At 40.0% G+C, this 15,134-nt stretch overlaps 1 protein-coding gene across 4 annotated transcripts in view; it reads right to left on the bottom strand.

Annotated features, from left to right (window-relative positions):
• Window positions 1-27: 27 nt before the first annotated feature.
• Window positions 28-15,134, bottom strand: part of qua (villin like protein quail) — an 81,220-nt gene continuing 66,113 nt past the window's right edge. For 2 of the 4 annotated variants that reach the window (XM_073971041.1, XM_073971043.1), the window contains exons 3-9: window positions 9,784-9,993; window positions 3,223-3,425; window positions 2,574-3,159; window positions 2,194-2,511; window positions 978-2,015; window positions 688-915; window positions 77-361 (exon numbers count right to left, since the gene is read on the bottom strand). In XM_073971041.1, the coding sequence (XP_073827142.1) occupies window positions 248-361; window positions 688-915; window positions 978-2,015; window positions 2,194-2,511; window positions 2,574-3,159; window positions 3,223-3,425; window positions 9,784-9,993 (2,697 nt within the window). In that variant the 3' untranslated portion in view covers window positions 77-247. Of the gene's footprint in view, window positions 362-687; window positions 916-977; window positions 2,016-2,193; window positions 2,512-2,573; window positions 3,160-3,222; window positions 3,426-9,783; window positions 9,994-15,134 lie in introns of all 4 variants that reach the window. The other 2 variants (XM_073971042.1, XM_073971040.1) reach the window with 2 other exon arrangements.

The following is a 15,134-nucleotide window of genomic DNA, read 5'->3' as shown; positions in this document are numbered from 1 at the left end:
ATTTTTATTTATGGTAATATATTTATATATCGTATATTTTTTCAATATTTTAATAGAAATAAGAAAGACAAAAAGATTTCTTGTTGCTGATGTTTTATATTACAGAAATACTTGAATTTGCTTTTGTAATTTTGTTTCCAATATATGCAGTAGATAATTTTGGAATAATACAAAGTTTTTGTTTTTTTTTTTTTTTAAATTAACATTAATTTCTATAAAATAATATAAAGATCAAAAAAATATATATTTAAAAGAGTTTGTGTTTCTTTTTTAATTCCTGTTGTTTCCAAGCGGGCAATTCATCAAATTCATAGAAGGACATATTGAAGAGGGATACGAAATCATCATGGGTTAAGTGGACCTGGAAGAAATAAGAAACAAATGAGGTTATGTAATGGAAAATTGAAGAATTTTAAACACTTAATGACAAAATGCATAGTAATCTGTTAACATTTGCAAATATTTGAATATTATTTATTAAAATTGTAAAACAATTTGAAAACAATGGATATTGTAGTAAGATAATATAAGATATTGGACAGTGGATGAATTAAATAACATATAACTTTCTTAAAAAAACCTTCTTAATATTAAATTTATTTATTTTAAAATTTTATGTTTATAATAATAAATTTATTTATTTTTATTTATAGAGTATTTTTTGCTAAAATATATTCGAATACTCACCTCCCTCTTTAGGGGATTCACTTCCTCGGGTAATAAATCGATTTCCTGCTGCAACATTACAATGGGATACTTTTGATGACGATCGAAATCTTTTTGATTATTCAAGATGGAAGGTGGCAATTTGCCATTTTCACCATTTTCTGGTAGTGAACCATTTCCAGTGCCATTTGTAAGTACATTCGAGCCTGATGAGGCAATTTGGCGTTTCTGTTCATAATTCACATAATTCTATAAGAAATGAAACAATTTTAAATACTTTCATAATCACCACAATAAATGTCTATACTTACATTCCACAAGCCGGTATTCCATGCGTCAAAGAATCCCTTGAAAACATTCGGTTCATCATTTTGATGTATCACTCCAATAGCTGTGGTTGGCCTCCGGGCAATTGGTACAGTTTCCAAATAGCTTTGAGCCAAACTCAAATATTTTCCCTTCTCATGTAGGCTTACATATTTACCCAACCAAACATAGGTTATAATACCGGCATCCAAAATATACATACATTCTGGCGATAGATCCATTTGATCATAGGCCAAAATTTCTTCGGAAAAGAATTTGTTACGTAAATTCCAAACGGCAAATAGCTGTGCCTGAAAACGCGGTTTTGCATTGGGTGGTGAGCAGGAGTTAAGATATTGTGTTGTTGTTGTTGTACCACAGCTACTACCATTCGAATTAATGGGCGATATAGTACCAATACTGGAACTGCCATTACTGCTACTGTTATTGGGTGAATGACCATTCGTAATAAGACTTTGGTTCATAAGACTTGTTACAGAACGCCAAAATTCTTTGGGTTCTTTACCCTCTAAAACCAAGGAACTTTCACCCAGCAGAGCACCAATATTTTTGGCCAATTCTCGTGCATCACCTGTCGATGACTGGCCACACCATACCCAAACATGTTGTGATTTAACAACAAAACATTCTTTGGATGACATTGAGGTGAGTGGGAAAACTTCAACAGCTTTGGCATTGTAGGTGGCATCTCCAAATACTTTAAGTACCAAACTTTCGGAATCGTGGCCATTCAGCCCGTTGGAGATAATGTGGTTATTGTTGTTGTTATTATTGTTATGTGGTAAATTGCGATCGCTGAGTAGGATTATCAGTTTTCCTTCGAACATTTGCAAAAAGTGTGGGGTTTCATCGTATTCTGACATTTGCACAAACATGGTTTTCTGCGTGGCTGTATCGAATAGATTTGTGGCAAATTTTTCAGCTTTATTTGTAATTTCCGTTGAGGCTTCTGAGCCGTTCCATTGATAGATGATTTGTTTGATGCCAACACTTTCACTGTCATTAGGATTCATGGACCAGCTCTGTAAAGAGAAGATAGAAACAAATTTAATTAGCCGAGTCACGGTAATCTGTGATGAATGAACCATCGCCCAGATGCAACTGAGTCCTTAATCCAGCAAGTGTGATAGCGATCACAATGATCTTTCTTCTATTCCATCAGCTTAAGTAAAGAAAAAAATTAAAACTCCGAATACTTACCACAACCGTATATTGGACAACATATGAATTCAGGGTGGTAAAATAGACAGCCTTTGTTGTTGGCATTTCGATCACTTGATCTTTGGTAATGCGAAAGATTTTACGTTCTCCTGAACCATCATCGATTAGCTGGGTTTCGGCCGCCATTTTGGGTCTCTGACACAAGGTCATTGAATCGAATTTACCCAAAATTGTTGAAGTTGGTTTTATTTGCAGTTCATTACAATCACCATGCCAAGAGGGAAATAGGCGTACGAATTCAGCTGGTTCATGGCCTTCAATGACGCGTACAACTGGAGTGCTGTAGGGATATTTCTTCTGCAATAAAGAAAAAAATTATAATTTCCAAAATATTGATTTTTAAACGTGACCCTTCGTACCTTCTTAACAAACGCCCTACCATTACCCATGGCATTGGTCTTGTCCTGCTGCGATGCCTGGCTACCCACCCACAACCATATACCCTGAGCGAAACCATCCAAAACATAGGCCGTTGTGGAATCGCTAAAATCTTCACGTGTTGGTATAACCACATCCAGTTGATCCAAGTGCAGACGATTATTGCGATAACAGCATTTATAGATTTTCAACTTATTACATACGGGTTTCTCCTGCACTGGGGAATTTTGACACACAGACCTCTGTGATAGTGGCAAAAATGTATTCCACTCATTTTTACGCTTCTCCGGCATTGATTGTTCATAACCATCATCGACAATGGTTAGTTTACTATTGTCCCCTTGCCATTTAGTGGCCAATTCAATGGCATTACGACGTTCCACATTACTCGATGAACGTCCAATCCAAACATACAAATGATTTGCCGTTGCTAGGAGCATAACATAATCGGCCCCGAAATGTTCCCAGGCAATTGTGGGCATTTCAACACAACGCAACCATTTGCGTCCATAGACCTGATACAAACGATTCGGTTCAGCGGAATTTAAATGTAGGCCGCATTTAATACTGGAAGGAACAAATAAATTATATTTAAATATTCCAAATCAAAGGTTCGATTGATCAACTTACGTTATTCCCTTTTTAAAGTATGACAAAAATCGTGCACTCTCATTGCCGTGTGTTTCCCGATATTCCACTGCCACATTATTGAAATAAGAGTCCAGCTCTTGTATTTTGTGTGCAACATTGGAACGTTTTTGTTCCGAGACCTTTTCGCCCAGCCAAAAGTGTATAAAACGTTCTAAATGAACAGAAGGTTTCACTTCGCGAGTCTGAAAAAAAAGAAGAGCAAGAATTATTGGGAAATTTTTAAAAGAGTATTTTTTGGAAGATCGAAGCGAATTCATTAATTTTTCGAGAGAATTTTAACGCTATTGGGTCAAAATGGTCATATACATAAGTTGCAGTCTTTGTTACTGTTAGGAATGGTTAAGACTGTTTGAACTTTAATGACCGGACACCTGCCATGTTCAGCAAGGTAGAATTAAACCTATAAACAGCTTTTTATATGGCGAACGATGTCGCATTTGCGAGTATTTTGAACAAAACTATTTTCCGTACTAATTTGAGACCAAATTTTCCAGCAGAGGCAGCGGGACTAGCTTAATCGAGCCAACCCCAGTGACCCAAGATACAGGGAGCTGACATTGGATGTTAACGGATTTTTCGGTACACCAAAGCGTAATAATTGACTAGATCATCATAAAAGTAAGCTCAAGCGGCCATATCATCTGAAGAGTTGCAACATTGGAGTCGGAATAATGGGCACTGGTTAAGTCACTCTAGAACCCCGGAAAAAAGGAAGATATAACCTCAGTCACTTTTGGCGATGTTACGCTGACTCATCCGAAAAAGTACGGAAGTTATTTCAATCGACTGTTTGTCGAGCAGTAACAGGGCGAAGAGAAGAGTACGTCGCATAAGACATCTTCTTGCCGATGAGGAACCACCACAATTTACATTGGATGATGTGGATGTTACAATGCCATTAGGAGCGCTAAATTATCCAAAGCATTTGACCCTGACCGAATTTCGATGATAATGCTGAGGCAGCTGGATGAGCCGGGAGTTTTTAATCTTCCCCATCGTTCCCATAGTCTTGAAAATAGGCAGGGTAACCCCGCTACTGAAGATAGGCAAGGATGCCGGCAAAGGTAAATTCTACAGACGAATTTTGTTTTTGTCTGTCGTAGCAAGGACTCTCGAGATTTTACTCCTCACCCTCGTTAAAAATGGCAATCCGATCTTCAGCATGATTTCCGTAAGCAGCACAGCACTACAACAGCGCTGTAAATCATCTCCACACACATTTGTCGAGGAGTCAACCAGAAGAAGCCGTGTGATAGGACATTATTGGTGGCGCCCAACTTAACAAAAGTGTCAGAAATACCTAGCCAGTTACTGACATGCAGCACAGCACAATAATAGCGCTGCATGTCACCTCCACATTAATTATTCGAGGACTTAACCGTGCGATACGACAGTATTGGTGGCGCCCAACTTATCAAAAGCCGTTTATTCTGTCAAACACTCCACACTGGTCGAGAACACCTAGCAGACTATTCTCCGTCCAAGTTTTGAACGCGGGAAAATCAATTATATGTGTGGACGCCAGTCGAAAACGGAATTTAAAAAATAATAATTCAAAGCCCCGTAGATTGAATCAACGAGTTAACCAAGGTGAGGTGATATATTTGGAACTTTTTAATATTTCTCTGTATTCCACTCCCTACAGACGGCATTGAAATCGTTAAGTATGCGGATTATTGTACGATCTTGGCGTGCCGATCTTTGTGAACCTTTCCCGATTACATTTGTGAAATCCTGAACTCCTTAATTCATCTATCTTACTCACTTTTCCGCGCTAGAAATATGCAAATATACGCCACTAAATCTATGGTCACTCTGTTCACCACTTCGACTGCGGAGATGATCACACAGTTGATTGTCCTGGTCGATTCTAGTAACAAAATTCCGTCCATTAACTACCTCAGAGCTATACCACAGCTATCTGCGACAAGCTGAGAAGTAGGAACAAGGTCCTCAATTCTCACGCTGGCAGTATTTGAGGTGCAGATAAATATAACGTGATATGTCGCGATGGTAAGCTATGTGACACCAGTGTGGTCCGGGAATATAAGTACAACACAATGGCGTAAAATTCAAATCTGTCAGAAGCCTGCCTGAGAACTGCAACAGGTTGCCTGCTTATGTCATCAGTGAACCATCTGCATGAGGAAACGAATATGCATGCTCTCATTGCAGTTCTTGCTCGGGGGTTACCTTGAGTGCCTTCCTATCACCATATGCTGAATAGGATTCCCCCTCCCATGCATGTCAGGAGGAATCTTCATGATCTAGTGAGAGATACAACGTTACAAGAGAGAACCCCTAGATTAACAAGCCTCAAAACAATTATCGTTTGAATACGGTCCTCGGAGTACATACTCCATCTATTGATGTTGAAGAACGTGAGCTGCCATGACAAACCAGACTATATTTAGGATAGTTCAGCCGTCTAAATTCCTATAGGGAAAGGATTGATTGACATCGTGCAAAATATTGCAGAGCATACGGTACAGTCCAGCATGACACGCTGCATATTTTCAACTGTCCTGCAAATACCCAAGAAGTTCTATATCGGACAACAACTTCCGTTGCCTTAAGTTCAAGAATTTCGCTTAAATGCAGTTTAAGGGCGTACGAGGATTATTTTGAAATTTTCATCGAATCTAGTCCTTGTGGTTCGGATTAGAACGATATATTTTTTCGTGAGTACGTTCATACCTGCTGACATTGTTCCAAAAGCTACGGTGACTAACTAAAATGGCTGATGGGCAAGATAACTATTGAAAGGAGTGGCTGACATTGGTTCAACCTTCACATATTGTAATATTTTTATCAAACCCAAATCAAGATCGAACTACTTCCTACTGCACTTCTCTCAAAAAAAGTTAAACAAATTTCGCTTAAGTGCAGTTTATGGGCTGTTCGAAATTTTTACCGAATGTGGCATTTGGCCCTAGGTAATGATCAGAGGAGTATAAAACTGGCTGAGCTGATTGATAGATCTGTGTTTTGCACGGACAATGAGGACGCACTAACAAAAATTAGCAGAGAGTGTTCCCCAAAAAGACTAAACTAAAATGGTTGGTGGACACGATAACTATGGAAAGTGACTAACATTTGTCCAACCTTGGGTCATCGAAATATTTCTCTTAAACCCAAATCAAGTTCGAAGATGGACTATTATCGCTTATGCGCAGTTTAACGGCTGCTCGAGGATCATTTTGATATTTTTATCGAGACTCACTCACCTCTCCCGCTTGTGTGGGAGCAGGGTGAGCCTCCGGACTTGGAGCGTAATGAAATTGCGGACAGTATCTGCCGGATTAGAAGTAGAAAATCGCCAGATATCGACGGTATGACCGGAAGGACCAGGTCATGTCTGAGTATATTGAGCCCGTTCTCGGTGATTGCATTAGCCAGGGGTACTTCCTGCGTGCGTGGAAGGAAGCTCGCGTCGTTGTGCTCCTTAAGTCGCCTGATCGGGTGAGAAGTAATCCTCGCTCCTATCGGGACATAAGTCTTCTCCCAGTGCTTGGAAAAGTGCTGGAGAGGATTATGGTGGCAAGGCATGGGGAGTGCCGCGGCGTGAGTCCTTCGCTGTATCAGTTCGGCTTTGTCGAGGGTAGAGGTACGGTGGACGCGTGGATGCATGTGCAGAACAGTCTGAGCGGGTCAAATGCCAAATATGTCTTGGGCATATTTGTAGACTTTAAGGGCGCATTTGACTTCTTTTCGTGGGATAGCGTGCTGGCTAAACTGTCTGAGATTGGGTGTCGGGAGTTTGTTCTCTGGTCCAGTTCTGTGCGTATGCTGTAGAGTTGTGTAGTTCCGGAACGAACTAGTTCCAAGGAACTATTCCAGACAAGGAACTATTGGAACTATACCCAGCTCTTGCGTTTATATAGTTCCTTTCGTTTTTCTCGTTGCTTCAGTTTAACGCCTACGTCGATATTTCGTTGTTGCTGTTTGTCCGCTGCAATTTATTTATTTTTATGTCAATTCATCCACGAAGCAATTGAAACATGTCGATTTCGGAACTATTTGGAACGAAAAAAACAAAACGAGCGAGGAAAGAGAAAGATTCGTGGAACTATTACGGTCTCGGAGCTATTGATGTCGGAACTATTTGGAACTACTTTAAGGAACTAGTTCCTTTTGGGAAAAGGAACTAGAAAGATCGATCCGCTCCTGGAACTAGATTGCCCAAATCTAGTATGCTAATGACCACCTAATCATGATCGAAGGTGAGACTCGTGTCGAACTCGAACGTCGTGCTGAGGAGGCCATGGGCATGGTGGGGGTCTGGAGTGACCGATTGGGTGTTGAAGTGTCTAGTGAAAAGACTGAGCTAATGTTGCTGAAATGCAGATTAGCGCACATTCGACCTCCACAAGTTCGATTTGGTGACCACGGCATACGATATGTCAATCAAGTCAATTACCTTGGAATAACTATGGCCGAGAGAATGAACTTCCTGCCGCACTTAGATCGTTTGAAGGACAAGTTAACTGCTGTTGCTAGTATGGTTAGGAGGGTCTTGCGGACTGACTGGGGTTTGAGCAGGCGTTCCGTGCGCACCATATATGGTGGACTTTTTGTTGCCTGTGCAACATATGGTGCACCTGTATGGTGTGCCGCAGCAGAGTCTGTTGTTGGACGTAGGAAGCTCTTGTCGTGTCAACGAGTGGTCATGTTAGCATATCTGCCAGTGTGTCGCACTGTGTCTACGGACGCAATGCAGGTGCGAATTGGCGCCCTGCCCTTTGACCTGGAAGCGAGATGTAGGACTGTTCTGTATAAGCTGAAGCGTGGCTTGCAACTGTCTGAGGATGATTGGCTCGGGCCTTCTGATTTGGTGGATGGGGATGTTAGGCGGCGCAGTGCAATCCTTCGAGAGCGTGCTGCTGTTAGGTGGCGGACTAGGTGGATGGACAGCTACAAAGGGAGGGTGACGTACGAATTTATTCGTGACGCTACGTTCGTACTGGACCGCCCAGACTTCAGCTTTAGCATGAGTCTGGGATTCTTACTGACGGGACATGGCTCTCTAAATGCATTTTTGCATGCAAGAGGCCTGTCCAGGACAGATTTGTGTGGGTGCGGGATGACTAAAGACTGGCGGCATATACTGACGGGATGCCGGTACTATAATATTGGAGATTTAGTCAATATGGGCATAACGTATGCAGGGGCGGGGTGGGATTTCAGTAGGGCACTTAAAGACAGGCGGAGTAGTTTTGCACGTTAAGTGTTTGTTAGGAGAAGGTTGTGGATGGTTGTGTTGTCCGTTGCCGCGGTCCCTGTGGGCCCTCTGTGAAGTCCGTGAGGACTGCATGTTAATTGTTTGTGGTCCTGTGTTGTATGTTTTTCCGCTGGCTGAATTGGAGGAGGTCACTAGTCCGGGGTTGTTTGGAGTCCAACTGGTAGTGGTCTGTGGACACGAAGCCTGACCGGAGGCAATATTCTGGTACCGCGGGTGCCAGGTGCCCCCAGATCATCGGATCTGGCCTGGAAGTTGGTGTTAGCCCACTCGTGGGAGCATCGCGGTAGCTGTGGTTTAGACCCAAATCGCGGGGATAGCTTCAGCTCGAGTGTGGAGTTGCACTTCAACAGAGTGCCTGACCCAAAGAAAGATAGGAGTTTAGACAGGCTCCGCTCCTAACCAAGGAGGCGATCACGTCCAAATACGTGTGAGCGAATTGGTACTCGTACTTATTGTGCGGGGGCGTTGTTAGACGCATTGTGTTAAGAGCACTGTGGGGTAGGCCGTATGGCAGGTACCTACGTTAAACCCCACGACGTATGTAGTCCTTGTGATTCTGATAACAACAATATATTAGGCCTGTTCGATAACTTCGCAAGTAAAAAGTGTGTGCAAGTTCTTGCTACTACTTGCAAGTACTGCTCAGTTCTCTTTTACTGAACAAGTTTGTTGTCGAACAGCATTTTCTAAAAGTTTGTAAAAATTTTTGGGTTGGTCACCGTAGGATTCTTTCATTATGAAAACCAATAGGTCTGTATGAGCCTATTGTTTTTTCATAATGACCAAAAATCTCTAAAGAATCCTAAGGTGACTAAAATACCTGATTGACACGATAAATATCGAAAATGGACCTAGCTCCAAGATGGACTATGTCGGACCATTCCTTCAGGTACACCCTCTGCAAAATGTCGTGTTGAAATTTTAATTGTTGCATTGGGCGCCACCGTGTGCAATGGTAAGTACGTCCGCCTTGTACTAGCATTTTCCAGTGGTGGTTAAGTCCCTTCAGCGTAATGAAGGTGACATTTCCTGAGTATTTCAGCCATGTAAAACTTCTATACAAATGGTGTCGTAAGGATGAAGTTTTGATTCGGCAATCAAAGGTGGGAAGCGAACAATTTAATAGACTTTTTACTTGCGAAGTTATCGAACAGGCCTAGTACCACCATTCCTGTTATTGTTTTTTCGTAAGTCATAGGCTGAGGGTATAAAGCTGTCGGCAAAGCAAACTGATTTTCTTTGATTCATTTTAATATTATTTTCTCTTTGGTTATGTTTTTTATTGTTCTTCAACTTACTATGGTATCTTGATTGACAAATGATCCCGACGGTGCAGCAGCATAAATAATATACGCGCAATCGTCTACAAATGTTCCGTACTGGGCTTTGGGTTCAGCTTCCAAACGATCTTCATCGATTTTCCAGACATGAAAGCAGATGGCATTCTTTGGTATTCGACGAAAAGAAGCATCTACTTTGACATCAGCAATGGTATTGGGACGGACCTCCTGTAAATTGAAAAGAAAATTAGGTAATATGTTAAAATTAATAAATAATTTAAAGGATAATTGTTTTGATTGGCATCACTGTCAAAGAAAATAACCGAATAACAATGTAACCGAATATCAATTGTTTAGTAGTTTATGTACTTATTTGGAGCTATGACACAGAAGATATGAAAGAAAATATGCCTCCATTCTATTGGGCGCCATTAAAAAGTTAATCATTTACATTACAAAATAATTTCCAATTTTCATTAATTATTTTGTTGCAAATTATGGTGCATTTCTTAATTACAAGTTGTGTCTCTTAATTACAAGTTTTTCTTCTCTCGAAAACATGTGAAGGCATAAAAATTAAACGGTAAACATTAACAGAAAAAGACGTTACAAATGTTATGCTTCAAATAATGACAAGCTATTAGTGCTGCCACCATTGTTGAATGCATTTTCTGCTCTTGGAAAACATTTAAGCGGGATCTTTTTACACTTCGTTGCATAGCGAAAAAAACGGGCCTAATTGCACGTAGTATAAACAACAACAACAAACTGACAATGTATCAAGTGCATTTTCATTAACCTAACTTTGACAACAACAAAGAGCAAGTGACAATTAGGCAATAAAACGGTTTTGGACAATTTTCACTAAAGCATTGTACGTATTACTCCCAAACGGATTCCATTTATCTTTAGACACCTTCAGACGAAATTCCCCTTTTGAATTAATTGCATATGAAATTTCTCTTAGATAAAAACGACTTAATAATCGGCTTGACCAATGGATGGACAACCACAGCAAAAACATATTTTTTAATCATAAATATTTGATTTCTTTATTATTATTTTAAACAAATAAATTATGAGACTGAGTTGAAAGTTGCCACACAAAGAAATAAATAAATAAACTTGTCATCTAAACAGGATCAGAGTCATGTCTGAACCACTTCATCATCATTGTCATCAAATAGGCGTTGTTTGTTGATTTGCTTTTAGTAACGCAAACAATGCGTTCGTTTTTTTGTTTTGTTTTCAAATGTGATTAAAAACGTTTAACATTTTTTCATAAATCTAAATCAAATCATAATTACAAACAGGATTGCAACATAATCAACGTAAAAGGCGGATCTGAACGCCTCGCTCGAGTTGGGACATCAATTATTGGTGAATGGAATGTAATGTGTGGTAAATTGAAAGGATTGGGAGACCGCATAAAAACTTAATTGATTTCCCAATCCTTTCAAAAACATCAACAAGTTTGAAAGTAGCCACTGAAGAATGGCCGATTAATAATTCCAACTAATAGCTATACCCTTTTAAACGGCGTTTGCATTAGAGCTTTTTGCCGGGTTAACCCTCTTTATGAGGTGTTAGGTTAAGACCAAATCCATTTCAAAAAAATTGGAGTCGATCTAGGTTTGCGTCTGTCTGTGTGGATAAACAACAGAATAACTCTTGAAGGGTGTAACCGATTTCTTTCAAAGTCGAGATAAAACTCGAAATCCATTGTTTCATCCGTTCAACGTTTTGACATGTTTAACTAAGGGCAGTTTAAGAATAATTTAGATTTTTTAACGACAACTTCACCTTACAGCCCTGTTATGGTTACAACATATTGATTAAGGATGATACGAGAAGTGGATATTTCCTTTTGCAACAGTCTGCTCTACACCTATCCCACTTGAGCCTATCTCTAATGATCCGTACATGGAATGGATTGTGCCAGCAGTAATGTGTAGAACTCCCGAGGTAGAGTTGCTTAACGTGTACCCATACAAGCCCACTTTTGGATGGTCATAAACGACTGGCCTTAGGGGACTTTAATGTTTATCAAAAGTTGTGACATGCGGTTCTCTGTAATGACCCGAGGGGTAAGAACTGTTTAAACATATTGATACAAATACAATGCGGACGCCCCTACCAGAATTAGCGGAGAGTGCCACAGTTTGCCAGACAGAATCATCGTGTCATCTGGTCTAACCAATGTCGTGACCTGGCAACCCGTCGTTTCTCTTGGGTCAGACCATCTCCCAATAATTGGCTCCGTCAGCACACCGCCAGACTTCAGAACCTCTGAACGTCATACTTTCATCAATCATGGGAAAGCTAATTGGCCAAGTTTAAGAGAGTTCACTAATCACCGATTCCGAGATCTGCCCAACTCTTCTGATGTTCGGGTAGCAGAACGGACGTTCCGAGATACATTACTGCTGCAGCCGCTTGATATATACCTGCTAGTCGAATACGCGAAGTAAGACGAAATTTTCCATCATAGAAAATGAGCATGATGTGTTTCGTAAAGCCAACCTCAGTGACGCCAAAGTCAGGGGACTGACACTGGAAGTTAACAGGTTGGTCGGTGTGCACAAGCGGAATAATTGACAAAATCATCTGAAGAGATGCAACATTGGAGCCGAAATTCTTGAACCCAGGGAAGAAGGAAGGTACGGCCTTAGTTACGTTTGGCAACATTAATGTTTCGAAGAGTTGCGCTACTTATTTTAATTGGCAATTTGTCGAAGAAGAGTACTACGTCGCATTAGAGCTCTTCCTAATGTCATCTCTGAAAGGCTGAACTCATTTTTAACCGATCTTAACATATTTTTTTGGCGCGAGGAATATTCAAATATCCGCCGATAAAACTACGGACACTCTGTTCACCACATGGATTGCGAAGATGGGTACTGACTTTAATGTCCTGGTCGATTGTAATAGAATTCCGACTGAAAGATTTTGAGGTTAGCATTTATACTGATACTTTTTACTTGTTTTATTATGTTTACAATCAAATCCTATCAGTAAAATCTAATTCCTAATCAGTATGTGCCCTGGGATTGATTTTTGCCTTCGGTAGACTTCATATTTTCCCAATTTCACCGACTACTATTTCAAGTTGTCAGCGTAATATGTGTAACGGCCTCTCTATTCTGCGGGGTCATTATGCGTTATATTTTATGCAGCCTGACAATATGATATTTGAGTATTGTAATGGTGAAGGTGTATTGAAAGAACATCTTGCCCACAGCATTTATGGAAATATGATAGGAGATGTGGTTTTCGATCCGTTTAAGTATAATATAAAGGGTATATACAAAAGTAAAAAAGGATCAGTCGGCTTTGCCGACAGAGATATACCCTCAGCCTGTGAATTGAAACACTTTTTTCCAAAAACATATATATTTAAGGGGTTTTGAAAACATTGAACGTGTGAACCGACAAAAATATGGATTGGATAGAAGCTCAAAAAGTTTTGCCGGGAAGGTATCTAAAGGAATGGACCGACATATTCAATTTTGAAAGTAGGTCTTATTTTGGGTGTCATTCCCCTCGATAGATATCGCAACCACCTGTCGTTTCAGTTGGTCACCATATAATTCAGAGGTTTTGGACCACTATATCAGGAAGCATGTACTTGCCTACGAAAAACATGAAAAAAACAATAAGTAAAAATTTTCGAGGAATTCTCGCACAGACCCTTAACCGGGTTGCTCTGTTTATGAGATATCGCGTGTACTATTTTAGCTAATATTATCGAACTTTGGTGGGGGAGGTACCGGAAGGAGTGGATCTACAAGCACCACCTTCGAATTTCATCTAATATTCGAAGAAATATTACGATATGCAAAGTGTGGATCAACTCAATATTTGGTTCGGGAGTTGTCGTGCTCTCCAGCCACTAACTACATGTTGCCATAGAAGGTTTTTACACTTTTTGGGCTGTTTTCTCAAGAAGTATTGACTTGCCCCTGAAAAAACTTTTTCCGTCGTAATTGAGGCAGTGAATGAAAGTTGCTTAAACAAAATAAAAGTGACTCCAGAGCAGTTCTTAAAGTGAACTTATCCAAAATTTTGTGTGGGAGGTACCCGAAGGAGTGGACAAATGTAGTCCATATTCGAACCTGATATATATTTGGTAGATATATTGGGATGTGTAAAGTATGGACCAAATCGGTCACTACTACCATCAAGAGTTATCATGCGCACAGTTTTTCCGAACATTTTTGAACTCTTGGGGGAGAGGTACCTGAAGGAGTGGACTGATATGGCTTATCTTCGAACTTAAACTAAGCTTGGACAAAATATTACGAAGGCCAAATTTTGGACCGAATAGCCAGATCCGTTCAAGTGTTATCATGCGCTCCAACCACTACACACAACTTGTACTGTCGTATAGAGGACAGTGTATAGAAGTTGGTACAACAAAAGTCAAAGCAATTCAGGAGCTGGTCCTAAACTGAACTTTTCCGAAATTTTGTGTGGGAGGTACCCGTAAGAGTGGGCGGATTGGGTCCATATTGGAACCTTATCTTATACTATGTTTACATTTACGAAATCCACTCGATATCAACTGTAAATTCCATTGCTCAAACGTCAAATGAAATCCAATCCAATACTTAAAGGAATTAACAGCAAAAATCGAGTGGATTTCGTAAATGTAAACATAGTAATAGTCTAGTAGAAATTTCACGATGTGCAAAATAGGGACCAAATCGGTTACTCCCTTCAAGAGTTATCGTGCGCACAAATTTTCCGAACATTTCGGAAGTTTTGTGGGGGAGGTACCGGAAGGAGTGGACCGATATAACCCATCTCCAAACTTAAACTAAGTTTGGACAAAATATTACGAAAGCCAAATTTTGGACCGAATCGGTTGATCCGTTCGAGAGTTATCGTGCGCTCCAGCCAGACAGACGGACGGACATGGCTAAATCAACTCCAAATTGTCTGAAACACATTTCGTCCAAACATACTTGGAGTCTAAAACCATTATTTCGATGAGGCCTCGTTAGCATAAATGCTGAGGGTATAAAAATTGGGTATTATAGATTCAATAAGATTTTCTCTAGGTATTGATCCTAACCAGGCACCCGACGTTGTGAAGTTCTGGACACATTAACACTGTTGGTGCCACAAACTGGTCGAAATTTTAATTTTATTGGACACAATTGGTCATCTAGAACATGAAATGGTTCAAATTTATTATGTACATTTTCTTGTGGAACATCATCATCATCATTATCATCATCATCTGTAAAATGCTATGGTTCAACCAGCCACATCTAATACAATCTCTCCAGTTTGCATTTCCATATCATTAGTAAAATATTTCCAATCTTTACTAACTATAGGAAGTAAAAAAAATTGTGTGACGT

This window comes from Musca autumnalis, unplaced genomic scaffold (assembly GCF_047663935.1).
Source record: "Musca autumnalis isolate F117 unplaced genomic scaffold, ASM4766393v1 scaffold_2, whole genome shotgun sequence".
Classification (NCBI taxonomy): Eukaryota; Metazoa; Arthropoda; class Insecta; order Diptera; family Muscidae; genus Musca; species Musca autumnalis.
The sequence above is the reverse complement of the archived record's forward strand: the minus strand, read 5'-3'. Positions and strand labels throughout refer to the sequence as shown.